Below are 18,366 nucleotides of genomic sequence, written 5' to 3' on the forward strand. Positions count from 1 at the left end.
GGCCATAGTATAATTATCCAAGTTTAAGGTCAAGAATGCAGAAATTGAAATTGAGAAACATCTTAATAATACTCAGCATCTTTACATGGTTTCCATTCCATGAAAGAAATCCTGATATTTTTCACAAATAGTTCAGTTGGAGGGAAGAGGATACATAAGCAGTACTTCTGTTAGCGGTCTAGAAAGGATAAAAATGCTTGAAATAAATAAGGATGATTAAATAAAAAGGATATTGTTTCTGTGCAAGGTTATTTCATAAAATCAGAGTTGGAAAGTCTCATCAAGACTATCAAGTGTAACTCCTTAGTACAAGAATCCAGTTTAAAATTTCTGTGATGCTTGTGTAACCTCTGCTTGAATATCTCTGGTGACAGAGCCCTTAGCACCTCCCCAGAACATTGCTTCCATTGTTTGACTGCTATAACCATTACAAAGTTTCTGGTGATGTTTGACCAAATCTGCCTTCCTATAACTTAACCCTTTTTTCTTAGTAATAGAAAAGTGGGCACCAGCCCCTTCTGTGTGAAACTGTGCATAACTTTTGCAAGTGCATAAGAAATAAAATAGAGTACTAATTCCTCAATATCACCCTGACGTGGAGAGAGCAGGCTGAGGAAGAATCATCTGTGCGGGAATCTTCTTTTTGATAAGATCCAAATTAGAGCAAATGAGAGATATGAACTGACCTAAATTAGGTCAACTAGTCTTTGTCATTTCATCAACTGTACCCATTCTCATAAAAGCTGTACTTTAAGGAGTGTCCTTAAAAGGAAATAAATAAATTAGCAACTCATATATTAGCAGAGCTCACTGCTTATTATTAGGACATCAACTTACATTGGTTATCCACATCAAAAATCTAAACATTTTAATATGAAAAATAAATTGATATATGGCTAGAGAAATGGGCTGTGAATACACACCCTTAACATACTCTTAAAGCTAATTAGTGAATGAAAGGAATACAGGGGGGAGGGGTACTAAAAGGCCTGCAAGGGGTTTCAATATACTGCATGAGGACAAGTATAAAAAGAGTTCTGCATAATCTGAAACGTTTCTACCCTAACAGACATAATACCCCTTATTCAGAAAATCAAAGGAATGCAACATTTTATTTTGAGTTTGAAGTCACTTTCTCAGACTCTATGGAGAAAAAAGCCATTTTTGCAAGTAACATTTATCCTTGACCTTTTGAAAGTGTTTGGCAAAGAAGTTAAATGGTTCCGTTTTAAAAGTCCACTTCATTTCCATTGTCTATGAAAAACTGGAAAATACTAGCCTTTATATACAAAATGGCACTGGTTCAACATGGCATCCTCAAATAGTATAATTGCCTAAGGCATGTTTCAAGACATTTGATTCACAAACAGATTCATGAAGGCTTGAAAATACTGAATCCATTACATTCTTTTCTTTTTATCCCACACAATTTGCAAGAACAGCACTCAAGACAAACAGATTAGAAACTGTCTCTTTTCCCAGAGCTGCCAGAGGCATATCTCAAGGACAAACTAATGAGGGAAAAACTGAGTCAAGAAGATCCCAATAACACTAATGAATTAGTGAGGAAAATTTAAATCACTGTAAACCCTGTAGAGAGTCCAGTATTTTTTTAAAGTTCTCATTCATTCCATTGAAACTGCACACTCTGTAATTTGCAATCTGTGTTGAACTGAATAAATTCTTATAGAATAAATATGTAAGACAATGCGGCAAGACACCCCCCAAACACACATGCACATTTTCTATGTATCCAAAAATTAACTTTGGGGAATGATTAATTTCACAGGGCATAGATGTACTGGTTTCAATTTTCCTAGCTGGAGAAAAGGAAACCACTAATACTAGTCTAAAGTTTATCAGAATTATTAATAGTCTAATCCAGAGTGCCACAGATCAGCTCTGCACAGCATCTGTCTGCAATATAATTGACACTAGGAGCACAGTCAGAAGAAGTGCTGAGTTTTCCCAAAACACATTGTAAGTAAAGCAGTTCTTCACTGCTGCAGTCAGAAATAAACCACAGCCATCCTCGTTCCTATAACAAGTCACAACATTATTGTCAAGCCTTACAGCAGATTAGATGAGACATGTGCATGAAAGCATCCCATGCTGCACCAGTCTTCTGCCTATTACAATAATAATAATAAACCATTTCTTTCTGTCAATCTGCCACATTAAACCTGGTTGAATACAATACTACACAGTTGCAGCCAAAGGTTTCTATTAAGGAAAAACTCACTGGAGTTTGACAGAAGCGAAGGGACTGGTTATTTTCTTTAGAATTAGTCCTAGTATCTGAGCAGGCTATTAAGGATTGACTTTTAGTAGGAACTGCACACATTTCAAAATATAACTCACATAGTAAGGCTGAGAATCAGAAACTAAGAGACATTTAAAAAAAAGAATTTGGGAGAATGAAACATCCTTTCCTATAAACAAAATGGTAGTAATATTGATGTCAGCAGGCCCAGCTTCTCTGGTAAGGGAATTCAAAATCCAGGGCATCACTGTTCCCACCCACTCTTACTCACTTCAAATGAATGGCAAAGGCACCTGGAAGAGACTCTTAATAAATGAGCAGACTGATGGGGAAACTTGCATTCTTTCAGGCTTCATAGGACTTTGGTACTCAACCTGATGCCTGGTGTTTGTTTGGGCCATTGCCAAGAGCAGGCACAGTTTAGAACCTACTGTGGACTGATAGCCCTGAGCACTGAGAAAGGGTTTGTACCTAGACTTGTCCTCTCTTCACCATTGCAACCTGGTCTCAGTCTGGCCCAAACAATGGAGGTGGTAAGGGAAGAGCAACAGGTGACACTGCCTACATATTGACTAGCTCTCTCTCTGGCAAGCAGATGTGAAGGCTATGATGAGAAAAGATATGAAGGGCAATAGCAGCTGGTGACAAGTAGTAAGATGTGAGGAATCCAACTGGAGTTAGGATGGAAACCAAAACATGTCCTGATCTGGCCCTGTGGATCCTATTTCATCAACCCTGTGTTGGTACCAACTCAATTTGTCACAGTCAGGACAGCACACAGAAAACTCTTTTTAAAAGAAGCTACAACTGTGAGATTTTTTTAAGCTAAGAAAATTTGTGCAAAATTTGTGTTTATGCTTCTCAAAAAATGGACAAAAATTGAAAATTGGCCAAAATTGCAGAGAGATGGCTTAAATTATGCACAATTCTAAAATCAGCTCTCAGAAAATTCCAAGTGGCAAAGGTGAAGTGTGTACATATGCCTTGAGAAGAGGATTTAATATTTCTCATATTAAATACTACAACAAGAACAACTCAAATCTTATATTTGCTGAAATTGCAATCTGAACAAATCACACTACAGAGAAACAGTGCTCAGTTATATTTTCTGCAATTTTGCAAAAGATGAAAAAGTTGGCTTAGTTATGGCTGCTCAGTCAAAACTATGTCTGTAATCTGTTGAGCTGAAATGGAATGAGTTTTCTAGCACAGCACATGCCTAGATACAATGGCAGTGAAGATGCAAACCTATTGATGAAGATAGATAAAAACTTGTCAGTGGTAATTCTTTTTTTTTTCCTTTACTTTTCTCAAAACCCCCATTTAGTACTCCACACACAGATGGAGGCCACAAATAGATAAAATATCACTACCTATGGCTTGAAATACTACAAGGAAAACACCTGGAAAACATTTTCCCCATGTTAGATGAAATTCTCCAGGAAGCTAAATATAATCCAGAAAGACTACTGAAAAAAGATCCCTGCTTGTGTCTCCTGCCAAGCAGCATGTTTTAATGTACCTATTAATGTCTCTATTCTTTAATATTGCAAAATGTGTTTTTCCCATGCTTACAGATCATGGGTATATGAAAGATCACCTATATTGCAGTACACAGTGATTTGGAAAGAACTAACAAGTTTGTCTTCCATGTTTCCATAGCTATGGCTCATCTGTCAGTCAGATTACCTGCTTTGACAAAAACAAAACAAAACAAAACAAAACAAAACAAGGTGTACCTGCAAATGCAAAATTTGTGCATGAGAAAAAGCACCAGCTCCACAAAAGTGAGCCAGCTTCCAAAAGCAGGAAAACAAAGAAAAAAAAAATGAAACTGTAGTTGATGGTGATCCATCAGGAAACATCCCAGGATGTCCTAGCTTCATTTGTATCAGTTTTTTAATTAACAAAAAGATGTCATTTACCCAACTAACTCCAATCTGCTTTCACTGAATACCATCATAGGAGTTTCATATAGGCCAGCAGTTTGAACATCCTGGAAGAGTAACCCAAAAGCACATTCAGGAGAGCTATTCAAACAAACTTAACACCACATAAAATTCAACATAGAGAGGCTTTTGTGTTCTTTTCTGTAGGCAAGTTCTGATTGAGTTAATCTATGAATAGAAATAGAAATCAAGTGTGGCTCCTAACTCACATAGCATCGCCCATCCTATTCCAATAATTACCCTTTAAACACTGGCCTAATCTACATTCCACAGAAGTTAAAATAGTGACCTGCCATATTGAATTGTTCTATGTTCTGTTCTGATCATTGAGGATTTAGTGAGCTTTAAGTATGAATATTCATGGTCTGACAATCTTGTTTGCTTTGAGAGTGACTATTTATGAGAGCGAGGCTGACAAGCTTAGTTCATAGCTAGCTGTATTCTTACCATACAAATGTCCTTGCTCTATTTTTTTTAATATCTTTCTATTATAAAGTTGCCTTCCTCCACACTGATGACTAAAAAGCCCACTGTTTAAGACAGATATTTTTTTTACAAAGCCTAATATGCATTTTCCTAGCCTTAAAGAATTATATACGCTAACATCTGACTGAACTGGAAAAATAATTAAGCCTCACTTCATATAAATATGTTCACAATCCATCAGTTATAAAAGCATTACTAATGGGGTATTAATGGGGTTGAAATGATTTTAAATCCTGTTTTTGACAGGTGGTAACATTCTATTTACCTTCCTGATTGATGAATTTTGGAAGCTTTCTATAAAGCTTCTCAAATCCTCTTGGTGTAGCAACAGGTAATTTATATCAAACTGTTATTAGATATCCATAGTCGTATTTTTTTTCAGTTTGCATGACATGACATTTATTCACAATGAATACACTATCGGCTTGTGAGCCAAAGTTTGCTATTTGCTATACAGTTGCCACTTTTGCCACCATAAATGAATATACTAAAACAAAGTAGATCGCAGTAATGTATTTGGTGCTTATGCTTTTTACTTCACAGATCCCTTAGCCTTTATTGCCAGATACTTATCAGGTATCTCCAAAAATTCACCTGACTTGCCCTGCTGCATTATAAAGAAATCAGACTTAATTTTGTGAATAACTGAAATATGTATTTGAAAAGAAAATGACTTTGGCATCATATAGGCCAGTTTCCCTTACCCTACTTGCTAAAAGACACCTCCTTCTTTTTTATCTCATACTATCACTCCTGTTACTTTGGCTTGTATGAGAAAATCCTTCAACATCTCCCTCCCCCAGCATCAGCTCAAGCCAGTACCTGGATTCTTGTTTTTTCTTAAAGGTAGTACAATTTTGTGTGGAGTGGACTGTTGAAATTTGCACAAATGGTGTTATATATTTTTTTTAAAAAAAATCTGTTGGAAATCTGATAACACCATATCCTATCTGTATCAATCTCTCTGTGTCAAAGAACTTTTCAATCCCACCCACCCCCTGCCAATATTTTACCTCGAGAATTATGGACTTGCAGGATGAAACTGACATGTTATTTAGCAAAAAATGGAATATTATTCTTCTAGCCCCTCATGGATCACTGCCTTGTCATGGTGAAGGGGCTTGTGTAGCTCAATGAAGCTATGAGCTATACCATACAGGGCCACCCAAGATGGACAGGTCATAGCAGAGAGCTCTGACAAAACGTGATCCACTAGAAAAGGAAATGGCAACCCACTGCAGCACCTTTGCCATAAAAACCCCATGGACAGTACCAAAAGGCAAAAAGAGATGACACTGGAAGATGAGCCCCTCAGGTCAGAAGGTGTCCAATATGCTACTGGGGAAGAGCAGAGGGCTAGTACTAGTAGCGCCAGAAAGAATGAAGTGACTGGGTCAAAGCCAAAAGGACATTCAATTGCGGATGTATCTGGTGGTGAAAGGAGAGTCCGATGCTGCAAAGATCTATACTCCATAGGAACCTGGAATGTAAGATCAATGAATCAAGGCAAGCTGGACATGGTCAAACAAGAGATGATAAGATTGAACATCGACAACTTAGGAATCAGTGACCTAAAATGGACAGGAATGGGTGAATTTAATTCAGATGACCATCAGGTATACTACTGCAGGCAAGAATCCCTCAGAAGAAATGGAGTAGCCTTCATAGTCAATAAAAGAGCGGGAAAAGCAGTACTGGGATACAATCTCCAAAATGACAGAATGATCTCAGTTCGAATCCAAGGCAAACCATTCAACATCACAGTAGTCCAAGTCTATGCCCCAACCACTGGTGCTGAAGAGGCTGAAGTTGATCATTTCTATGAAGGCCTGCAACACCTTCTAGAAATAATACCAAAAATGATGTCCTTATCATCATGAGGAATTGGAATGCTAAAGTAGGAAGCCAAAAGATAACCGGAATAACAGGCAAGTTTGGCCTTGGAGTACAAAATGAAGCAGGGCACAGGCTGGTAGAATTCTGTCAAGAGAGTACGATGGTCATAGCAAACACTCTTTTCCAACAATCCAAGAGATGAATCTACACATGAACATCACCAGATGGTCAACACAGAAATCAGATTGACTATGTGCTCTGCAGTCAAAGATGGAGAAGCTCTATACAGTCAGTAAAAACTAGACCAGGAGCTGACTGTGGCTCAGATCATGAGCCTCTTGTTGCAGAATTTAGGCTTAAATTGAAGAAAATAGGGAAAAGCACTAGGCCACTCAGGTATGACCTAAATCATATCCCTGATGAGTATACAGTAGAGATGACAAATAGATTTAAGGAATTAGATCTGATAGACAGAGTGCCTGAAGAACTATGGACGAAGGTTCACAACAATGTAGAAGAGGTAGCAACTAAAACCATCCCAAAGAAAAAGAAATGCAAGAAAGCAAAATGGTTGTCTGAGGAAGCTTAGCTGAGGAAAGAAGGGAAGTGAAAGGCAAGGGAGAAAGAAAGATACACCCAACTGAATGCAGAATTCCAGAGAATAGCTAAAAGAGATAAGATGAGCATGATAAAGGACCAAAATGGTAGGGACCTAACAGAGGCAGAAGAGATTAAGAAGAGGTGGCAAAATTACACAGAAGAACTATACAAGAAAGAGCTTAACATCCCTGATAACCACAATGGGGTGGTCACTGACCTCGAGCCAGACATCCTGGAATGTGAAGTCAAATGGGCCTTAGGAAGTCTGAGCAACAACAAAGCTAGAGGAGGCAACAGTATTCCAGCTGAGCTATTCAACATCTTAAAAGACGATGCAGTAAAGGTGCTACACTCAATATGCCAGCAAATTTGGAATACTCAACAGTGGCCACAGGATTGGAAAAGGTCAGTTTACATTCCAATCCCAAAGAAGGGCAATGCCAAAGAATGTTCAAACTACTGCACAATCTCTCTCACCAAGAGATGGGAATACCAGATCACCTTATATGTCTCTTGAGAAACCTATATGCGTGTCAAGAAGCAACAGTGAGAACTGGACATGGAATCACTGATTGGTTCAAAATTGAAAAAGGAGTTCGGCAAGGCTGTATACTGTCGTCCTGCCTATTTAACTTATAAGCAGAGCACATCATGAGAAAGGCAGGGCTAGATGAATCACAAGTTGGAATTAAGATTGCTGGGAGAAATATCAACAACCTCAGATATGCAGATGATACCACTCTAATGGCAGAAAGTGAAGAGGAACTAAAGAGCCTCTTGATGCAGGTGAAGGAGGAGAGCACAAAAGTTGGCCTGAAACTCAACATTAAGAAAACTAAGATCATGGCATCCGGTCCTCTCACTTCCTAGCAAATAGATGGGGAAGAAATGGAGGTAGTGACAGATTTTATTTTCCTGGGCTCCAAGATCACCGCAGACAGGGACTGCAGCCAAGAAATTAAAAGACGCTTGCTCCTGGGAAGGAAAGCTATGGCAAATCTAGACAGCATACTAAAAAGCAGAGACATCACCCTGCCAACAAAAGTACGTATAGTCAAGGCTATGTTTTTCCCAGTTGCAATGTATGGCTGTGAAAGCTGGACCATAAGGAAGGCTGAGTGCCGAAGAATTGAGGCCTTTGAATTGTGGTGCTGGAGAAGACTCCTGCGAGTGCCTTGGACTGCAAGGTGATCAAACCAGTCAGTCCTAGGGGAGATCAAGCCTGACTGCTCTTTCAAAGGCCAGATACTGAAGATGAAACTCAAATAGTTTGGCCACCTAATGATCAGGAAAGACTCACTGGAGAAGAGCCTAATGCTGGGAACAATTGATGGCAAGAAAAGAAGGGGATGGCAGAGGATGAGGTGGCTAGATGGAGTCACTGAAGCAGTTGGCGTGAGCATAAGTGGGCTCTGGGGGATGGTGGAGGACAGGAAGGCCTGGGGGAGTGTCATCCATGGGGTCACAATGGGTTGGACACGACTTCATGACTAACAACAACAACACTATTCTAAGATGTGTGTGTGTGTGTGTTTGAGAGAGAGAGAAATGGAAGAAATGGACAAAAAGTTATTAATAAGTGAGGGATATGCTGCTACACAAAAGACAGGCACACCTGCATTCAAGCAAAATGTCATCATTCATGGGCATTTTAAGATCCCCCAAATTTTGCAAATGGTGGGACTGTCCCCATGCACAAAAGTTTTCCAGAATCATTAAAAAAAGCCCAAAGACTGCAAGTCTACCACCTCTTACCAGAATGGAAATGCTTAAGAATCCTATAAAACTTAAACAGAATGGAATCCTCAGTGTTGCATATCTCAAGCTGACAAACTATTCATGGTGATGCATGTTGAGAAGGAACTTTATAGTACCAGTAAGTGCCACATCACAGGAATGTTTCAAGTACAGGGGGGACAGAAAGGGAAAGGATGGGATTAATCAATCATTCTCAAAGGACTCCAGAATCCCCTTTGCAATCACCTTTACACATCAACAGTATTGTTCATTTTCAGTCTGTCAAACTCAAGCAATTCCGTTTTCGAAAGCTGACCACACATGACTAAACTTGAACTGATTTTGCTATTCCTTAAATTGACCATTCTTCTGTACAATCCAGTAACATGAAAGTTTCTAAAGAATAAGCAGCTATTGCATATTTCATCACCAGACCAACAGAAGTATTACAATGATCTCCAAATTAGTTTACCAATGGGCTGGCAAGAGTCTGTGTTGAACCATATCAGATGCAGCACAGAGGCGAAGCAACTGCTTGAGCTGCAACACCCTCTGATTTGCATTAGACTGGCTGGGAAGGGCAGAGGACAGAATATTTTACTTTAGGACTTCCACTTTTCCACTCATGTGGGCCACAAAAATCCATGCTTTATGTAATGAACTCCATCCTTTCAGGATCTAAAAAAAGCTTATCTGATGTGCTGCTTGATCATAAGCCTAATAGATCTTGTTAGGCAGTTCTTCCCATCTACTGTGCCATATTTTCCCAAATGCAGAAGGAATGCAGTCCACTGTTGCTGCCAGACAACAGGTATCAGACAACAGCCACGACATTGTGGCTTGTGCTACACCTCCTCCTTTCAACTGTAAAAATTTTAGATTCTCTCCCCTGCCTTCTGCAACCATGTTTTCAGAATATATGAGGTTACTCAGGGAACACAGGGTTTTTTACCCACACAGAGCAAAAGGCAGCAGTATGGTACAGTTACTTTATTGGTTTTGGAAGCTTATTCTGTGTAAGCTTGCTAGTTGCCTTTAAAGCATAACTGGTTTGGAGCCATGTTTCCATGGCAGCTACCTGTGGCATCTCCTAGCAAAGGGTGTATATGTAGATCTCTTTGACACTTTTCAAATGGCTTGAGCAGTTTGGGCTCAATGAGTTGCTGGGGACAATAAGTGTAGTGCACTTTTCCCAGATACCATGAAGTGTACCAATTAAAAGACTCTTGGGAGAGATTCAATCCTAATTTTACAAGTGTGGCTATAAAAGTACAAAATCAGGGGAGCTGTCTGTATAGTAACATGCAAGCCAGAATAATAATGTGCAAGGTAAAGGAAAAGGCCCATTAGGCTACCACTCATTCCAATATAGGCGTATACATTCTGCACTTACTTGTGGTTGCTTATAGTTCAAAGTTATGGTTCAAAGTTATTCTGTTTTCAGGATACTAGCAATGCTTTGGTGAACTTAATTTGAAATCACTTTCCTATTTCCTTATGGGCAGGAAGACAAAAGTCCAATCCTATTGATCTGTGGAAAGGCTTGCAGCTGCACTACCACTTCAGAAGTATAAGGGCCAGATTAGATGTCACACAAAAAGGCAAGCAACATTCTCTCATGTTCTTTTATATAACCAAAACCAGTTTTTGGGTTGGGAGGTACTGAACAGAGAAGTAGCAAGGTCAGAGTGTTTAACTCTTTCATATTAACAGTATTTCCAGTCAAATCAGCTATCATATTCTGCTCTCACAGACTTTCTAATATGCCCTGACTTGAATAATTGCACTCACTTCTGCTGTCATAACACAGTAGGAAAGTGTGGGTGGACCTGATTCTGTTGATGGGAATGAGCACCTATGTCCAGAGGTCCTTGTTCTTGTTCTTGTACAGATACTCCCTCTGTCCCCAAACCTGACAGACAAAGGGCTGACACAATTCAGCTGCACTATTTGCACTATTAGAAACTGCAGCACGTTTGCAATAGTACCACGCCTGATATTCTCACAAGGTAGGATTCTGCTCAATACTGCAATGCCACAACATTCATTGCATAGTATCAACAGAGTGCAAACTATTCTGTAGCACATGGTTTGCAGTAAAGTTATCAGTTTTGTAAAAAGAAATATTTCACCTAACACAGGTGGATAAGAGAAATTTAAATCATATTTATTCTATTTTCTCTGGACTTACCAATTATTCCCTCCCAATGTTAAAAGTGTGACCCACTATTTAATTTATGAAAGATGTAAAGGGATTTGCACTGAAATCTAAATATTAAAATTATATTAAATATCATTCAATTTTGTGAATCCTTTTCTTCTACATATAATGTCTTATGTCTCTGATTCATATTTTAAGTGCAAGTGCTTTAAAGCACACTGTGTGCTATTAAAGAGTATTTTAAGATGTTGCAGGGGAAAATATAAATTGCAATAGATTGGAGTATAAATAGATTCATTGTAATGAATCAGTGGTACAGAAATATTCCTGATGCACCACACTTTGGAATTGCTACAGAACCTGTTTGATGAATCCCAATGATTCTAAATTTGCACATCCCCTAATTGGTATCAAGGTTCCACCTGTTAACATCTGTGGCATGAAGAAAGATGCAAAAGAAGCACAATGCAATTACACTAAAATGTAGCACATCAAAGATTTACAGATGCAGACAGAGATGTTCTACACAATAATACAATCTGGTATATTCACCCAAATTTTAATGCAAGTATCTGACTGTTGGAATTTAAATGACAACCTATTTAAAGTGTTGATTGTGCCTCTTTCACAGTTCCCCCTTAATTCTAGCCAAGACCAATAAAAGGAAGTGGGAATAAATTCACATAAGTTGCAGTTGCAATAAATTCACATAAATGCAGGTACCATTTCTTGATTACCCTATGCACAGAAACAATCACTTTTTAAAGTTGAAGGTCACATTTCCTTAGATGAAAGTGATTGAATGGCCTAGACGGTAAGCAGGGTCCAGATCATGACCAGCAGATACTGGCAATGCACAGTGGATTGGTTGCTCTGTGAACAACCCATGGTACAGAACTCTGGTGGGTTCTTTACTTCCTCCCTACCACTTGTCCCTTCAGGCTATTTCCAGAGGAAACTGTAGCAAGACTGTGTAGTTTCAACTGAGAGCTGATTTGGGCTATCTGTGGCCATTCTGTATTTTAAACCTTTTCCCCCATAGATTGTAAAAAATGTTTGTGCAAACAGATTTATACATTTTAATATTTTATATGTATTAATAAAATTTATTATTATTTTGTAGGCTTCCTTTATTGAAAATTTGGAAACATAAATTTTAATATTATCAATACATTTTAACATAACCTATAATCCCTTCCCCTCCCCTCCCATAAAACAAAGTCCCTCATAATGTATGTTAATAATATGGAAATTATTACAGCAACCATAACTATGTATAATTTGTTGGTACTGTCCTCCCATATTTGATTAGTACATCCAATAGATAACATACAGTCTCAAAAGAATCAAACTATTATCATTAAACTGTTAATATAGTGTTTATTGATATTAATAAAATGTAATTTGGTTGCACTGGTACAGCAATGGACACTTATAGTTATGCAAGTGTGGGAATTTGAAGACTTAACTGGGGCAATGATCTAGAGGGTACGTTCTGCCAATATGGAGTAGATACAAGCCCAAGACATTGCTCACAGAAGGCCCCAAAGTCAGGCTGTCCAAAGAATCCAAAGGTCTTTGCTCCCAAGTGGTGGTGGTGTGATCTATAAACCTGCTTTGCAGCAAGTTACTCTTGTTTTTGCTTTTTTGTCTTTTGTTTTTCCTTTTCGTCCTAACAGTCCTCATGGCGGTGAACATTTTGCACTTTGTTCATGAGACACTACATGTTTGGGATAGTGCAAACATGCTTCCCTCCCTTCTTCTGGGTAAAACCATTTTTGTGGACTAGAGGTTCTGACAGGGCCATTCTGTGGTGGTGGTGGTGGTGAGCTGCAAGACCATAAGTAGTTGTGTGCAAATGCCAATATGCTCTGGGGAATTGGTATTAGCAAGGAATAGCACAGCACATCAGACACGTTCTAGGCTAAATTAGTCACACTTCATGCACACTGAAATCAGTGGGAACTAAATCAGTCGTGGTCAGTTGTTGATTTTAATTAGGCTTAAGTACAATTGTATCCAGCCCAACAAATCTGAACAGAAGCAACTCCTAAAACCAAGTATAGGAAACATCATTAGAAGAATGCTTCTTTGACCTCTCTTCTGTCAAGCCCATGGAAGAAGATGAAGCAAGCAGAAAAGTCACATTTAAAAACCTAGTATAGCTCTTTGCCAGGGGCTTTCAATCCATAAATTTCATGGTTTGTGGGGCAGCTACAGGATCCATGCTCTTATCTGAACTTTCTGTCCCTTTCCAGATGTCCCACCTTTCCCTCTTGAGAATACAAGACTTAGAGAAAAAGAAAATGAATCAAATTCTAAACCCGCTTTCAGATGAAGCTAATTCAAATTTGTTATGACTAGCTATGCTTCAAATTTAGAAGGAAAGGCAGATGAAATCTAGAAAGTGGTCTGTAGTATTCCCCAAATAAAAGAAATTATGCTGAACTAATTAGATTTACCAAATTATTCAAGTTATTCTTTGTCCCTGGATTCTTAAAATATTCACAACATATCTGTTTATTGCTTTATTGGCAGCTTTAAGACCCTTTTTTTTCTCCTGTGTTTGGTTCTTTGCCTTGCAATGGGAAGTCCACCGAACAGTAGATACTTTCAATAGAAGACTGCCCTCTGCCTCCTCTCCTTGTAAATTAGGATACCTGGCCACCCTATATATGGAAAATATTTTTACAAGGGCAGAATTTGGCTGTGCATATTTTCTTACAATTTTCTCTTGCTTTAAAAGCTTTGAAGATAGCTGGATTTAGTAACAATGAGTTCTAATCACAGTGCAATGATAACTCCTGCCAGCAACAATCATGCAAATATGTCAGTGTTTACAAATCAGCAAGCCAGACATATGCACTGCCGAATCTGATATTACAGGGCTATATTAAGCTTCTTTCTTTTTGTTTCTCCAAGATATATATAAATAACTATTTTGGGAAGAATGGCATATATTCAATATACTGAAGATTTAAAAAAAATCTGCTTAGAATAGAGGTGCACACTGAGAGGTGGCGGGAAGGGTGGAATCTATAATGGCGTGAATAAAGAACAACAGCTGGGAAAAATGAGGCAGACCAAGTTAATCTCAAGTATTAATTGCCAGTCTGACTATCAGCCAACCCTTCTGCTGTCCCTCCCCTTTTATTTTAAAAATGCATTAATTCACTTTAACTAATTTAAATGTGCCTATATGTTTGAAGTTGCAGTATTATCTTTAGTCATGCAGTGGCTGAAGCTTCTGTAACCAACCCATAATTTTGCATATGTAGGGTTGCTTGTGGGCTGCTCTTTATCAAACTGTGAGCAATCTGAACCCATAAATTGGGTCAATTTGCTAGCTAACAGCAACAACAACAATGTAACAAGACACTATTTGCATCTATATACAGACCCAATACTGTTTAAATATAATGTTTGTGACTTTGGTAAGCATCTTGTATCTCCAAAAATATGATCTCCTTATTCAAATACACCTGCCTCATCCTCCAGCATGGCTACAAGGAGTTTAGAATTACCTGCTTTCTGTTTGACATTAAACAGAGTTTATCATTATTGTCTCAAAAAGACAATCTATACTTAGTTCCAAGTATTCTTCTAAGCAAGGCAAGACTAAACTGTGTTTTATGATCATGCTAGAAGAAGAATGGGAGGAGAGGGCACACAGGACTGAAGCATACTCGTGGAATGCTAAATTATGATTTAGTATTGCCTCTGAACTTGGTGGTTTTTAAAAGTGACCACATCTGTATTGCCAGAAAAGGAAAAAGGAAAAAAGGAAAAGAAACATATTTCCACAAAAGATGACACTAATGTGCATACTACTTGTATGTACTAATTCCTATTTTAGATGCATTTCAAAAACAGAACATTTTGCCACCGTGTCCAAGTGACCCGTGTGCTTGCTCAGTCTCCTGACCAGGTGCAAACTGTTAAGGAGCACCTTCAGGAACCCTGCTCTCCCACTTTATAGTTTGGCATCTTTAAACTGGACTTGGATTGGTAACCCTGGAAATACAGGGCACTTTCAAATACAGACTGTCCTCTGTAAAGTAGAGCAAAATCACCCTAGGAATCCAATCATATGCCCTGGCATAATTATAGTTTGGTAATCCCTCTTTTCTCAGAAGCATCAGCTGGAATATATTTACTAACTCACATAAAATATACAGCTACATTCTTTTCAATTAAGCTACACCTTTGGATTTCAGGTGTGGCATAAAGTTGGAGAATCCTCTGAGTTAAAAGGGAAAAAAAGATTCTTATGTGAATATTTTGACCAGTTTCACAGGGAAAAAAAAATCTCTCTCTCTCTCTCACACACGCGCACACACACAATACTGGAAGTAGATATTCTCTCCCATGTAAAAACTTAGAAATGGATGGGTCTTTTTATTCAAAGTGGTCAAGCAACTGAAGTTCAGAAAAGAGCAGACTGATATCCCCCATGAGCAGAGAAAAAGCTTAAATAATATCCCAAAGCTTTCCACGTTTTGAATTTTGGCCTATATCTGGGAATTCTTATGTGCTCCTGAGTCAATGTTCAAAATCATGATGCATGAGAGTCAGGGTAGCCAATATATTTTTGTATTAAGCTCCTCCTGCTCCACAATATCAGAAGAACAGGCAGCTTTCCCTGGAATTGGAACACATAGAACTGAAACACTTAAATTCTCATCTAGGGTGTGTGTTTTTTTTTTTTTTTCAGACATCATCCATCAACCATGGCAAATGTTTGGCTCAGCAACAAGTCCATTTTCAATAGCAGTTACTTTTCTGAATGTGGTTTGCTAGCTCATCTGCTACCTCTGGTTTTACATTTCAGATAGTTGCACTAATTGTAGCGCAGTGAAACTAAGTAAGATGACATGTCTAATGTGACTGTGGAGATCATTAGTCACAATGCATAATGTAATTCAGAAAATCTAGTTATGACTTTCTTTGGAAGGATAATTATTCTTTTTCATATTTTATACTCCTTATTTACTTCATTATCTGTGTACATATCTAATGAACACCTAATGCTCTGACTGAAAATAAAGTGAATATGTTAATTGTTTAAAAATGTAGCTTTGGCCCCTTTGGCATTTTCCTTGTGTGCATGCTAAGTATTAAACTAGCCTGGAAAGTCACTAATATTGGTTTCTTTGAATTATGATTTATTATTCTCTCATATATTTAAATAAATTGACAGTGGAAGTTGCGAACCATTCAAAAGAAAAAAGAGTCCATTTATATGCATTCTTCCATACAATATTTTTTTTCCTTGAAGAGATGGAAAACAAATGCAAATTGGAGGTCGAGTGAAAACTGTGCAAAATCTGCTAATCTGGTCAGTATTGCTTAAACTTAGAACAGGTTGAGCTGGTGAAGCACCTTTTGGCAAGCCCTACTGATCTGTTCACCCTGAGGGTTCATCATACCACAGCAGAAGGCAAGAGCCCCAGACCTGCTCTTCCTCTTCCCAGCTGCAGCCTGTTTCTTCACTTGCCTCTTGGTCCTACTCAGACCACAGTGGAGGTGAGGAACGGATGCCATTGTCACATATTCATTGGTGCTCTGCCAGGCAGTGATCATCAGGAAGAAGACTGGCCCATTGAGCATGTTACAATAAAGCCCACAAAACCTTTTATCTCTTCAGCCAAGATATTGCTATGATAGCATTGCCATTCATATAAAGGCCTCACTTTGAAGCTACTCTCTACTACCTACTGTGTTTGAAAGGGAAAGTGAATGAAGGAAATGAACAAGGAAGAGAAGGAACCAGTCTTGACCCACTGAGAGCCCAGTGCAGCATCCCAAGAGGAAATGCAGACTTATGGTAGTTCTACATGAGATCAAGTTTGTTTTTTCTATTAAATCCCCAGCCACCAAATGAATGATGGTGTACTCTGCTGGTGGTTTTTAAAACCCTATTCCTCCATTGTGAGGAATCTATAGAACAGTAATACTAATAAAAATAGAGCTTAAAATGCAGGTTATTTCTCCTTTTCTGGAGGTAGCAAATGTTCATCTCAAACCTAATTAACACTTCACAGAATGTTCTTTGCTGCTGGTAAGTCACTTAAAGAGAAGTTGCTGTGAACTCATTTATGGAGGACTGGCTTTCTCTTGGGAGTAAATGACTTTTGAAGCAAAACATTTCTTATAGCCTATACCTACCTTCCCTTTTCTCTGAACAATTTAGTCAACCTTTAATATTGTATTATATTCTTCATTAACACTAACTACTTGGTTACAAGATCAGGGTGACATCATATATTTTACCATCTGTTAACAATAAAAGTGGACCCTTTAGGTTAATCCTATTAAGAAACACTTCTAAAACCACACCAGCCATCTGACCCAATTCTGCAATCAAGGCTATTCATTTAAAATGTTCATCTGCAAACAAAGAAAAATTATTGATCACCCTATCATGAGACTCTTCACACATTATCATCATCACTGCTATGGAATGGGAAAGAGTGAAATGTCATATTTCTAACAAATCCCAATAGCAAGACATTTCTAGTTAAAGACTGTCAACAGACAAAGGAATGCTATTTCAGTCCCAAAACCTGAATTAGATCCCGAAATCTAGTTCAAACTGGAAATTCTGGCACTAATCAGCAACCAAACCATAATCCTTGACAAAGAATAGAGATTGGATAATCATCTGCAAAATGTAGGTAGTGTTCATATGACACAGCAGCTCAGCTGTGTTGTAGCAAGGCTGATGCACCTCCACTCTGGACCCTCATATAATGCAGGTTCACATGACATGGTAACTCCTGAGTGACGGTGCCACTGGACACCATGGATAACCAAGGTTATATGACCCACAATGAGCCATGCTGTGTCATGCAGACATGGTTGTACACTTCTTCCAAGCAGTTCCACATTTTCTTTAGTATCCTATCAACTTCCGCTCATTTCCAAAATTAGATATACCAAGTGAAGAAACCAGCCACATGACACTTCATGAACTTAAAGGTAAATCTGATACAATTAAGGTATACTTTTGAAAAGTCATCTTTAAAATAACCTGATAAAATGGTCAGCCATTTGATTACTATGCAAAATAATACAATATTCTTACCTTTGCAAGCTGTGCATTTACCCATTTCGTGAATGTTTTCTTCTGAACATCTTCCCTTTCATCTATAAAACAGAAAGCACAATTATTCAATTGATCTTACTGATGAAACTGTTAATCTCTGATTGTTGACCATTATTAATTTGCACAGTCAGTTAGGCAGCCTTTCCCAGTGTGCTGCCTCTACAGTTTTGGAGTACAAGCCTCAGGACTGTTGACCACTAACTACGTACATTGGCTGAGGCTGATG

At 38.3% G+C, this 18,366-nt stretch overlaps 1 protein-coding gene across 7 annotated transcripts in view; it reads right to left on the bottom strand.

The window, feature by feature from the left end:
- The window catches only part of DMD (dystrophin), a 994,758-nt gene that overhangs the window by 875,740 nt on the left and 100,652 nt on the right, over positions 1-18,366 (bottom strand). For all 7 annotated transcript variants that reach the window (XM_044441365.1, XM_044441364.1, XM_044441363.1 and 4 more), the window contains exon 2: positions 18,120-18,181. In XM_044441365.1, coding sequence (XP_044297300.1) covers positions 18,120-18,181 — 62 coding nt within the window. The remainder of the gene's footprint in view (positions 1-18,119; positions 18,182-18,366) is intronic.

Source organism: Varanus komodoensis, unplaced genomic scaffold (assembly GCF_004798865.1).
Source record: "Varanus komodoensis strain SLA01 unplaced genomic scaffold, ASM479886v1 scaffold4, whole genome shotgun sequence".
NCBI classification, from domain to species: domain Eukaryota; kingdom Metazoa; phylum Chordata; class Lepidosauria; order Squamata; family Varanidae; genus Varanus; species Varanus komodoensis.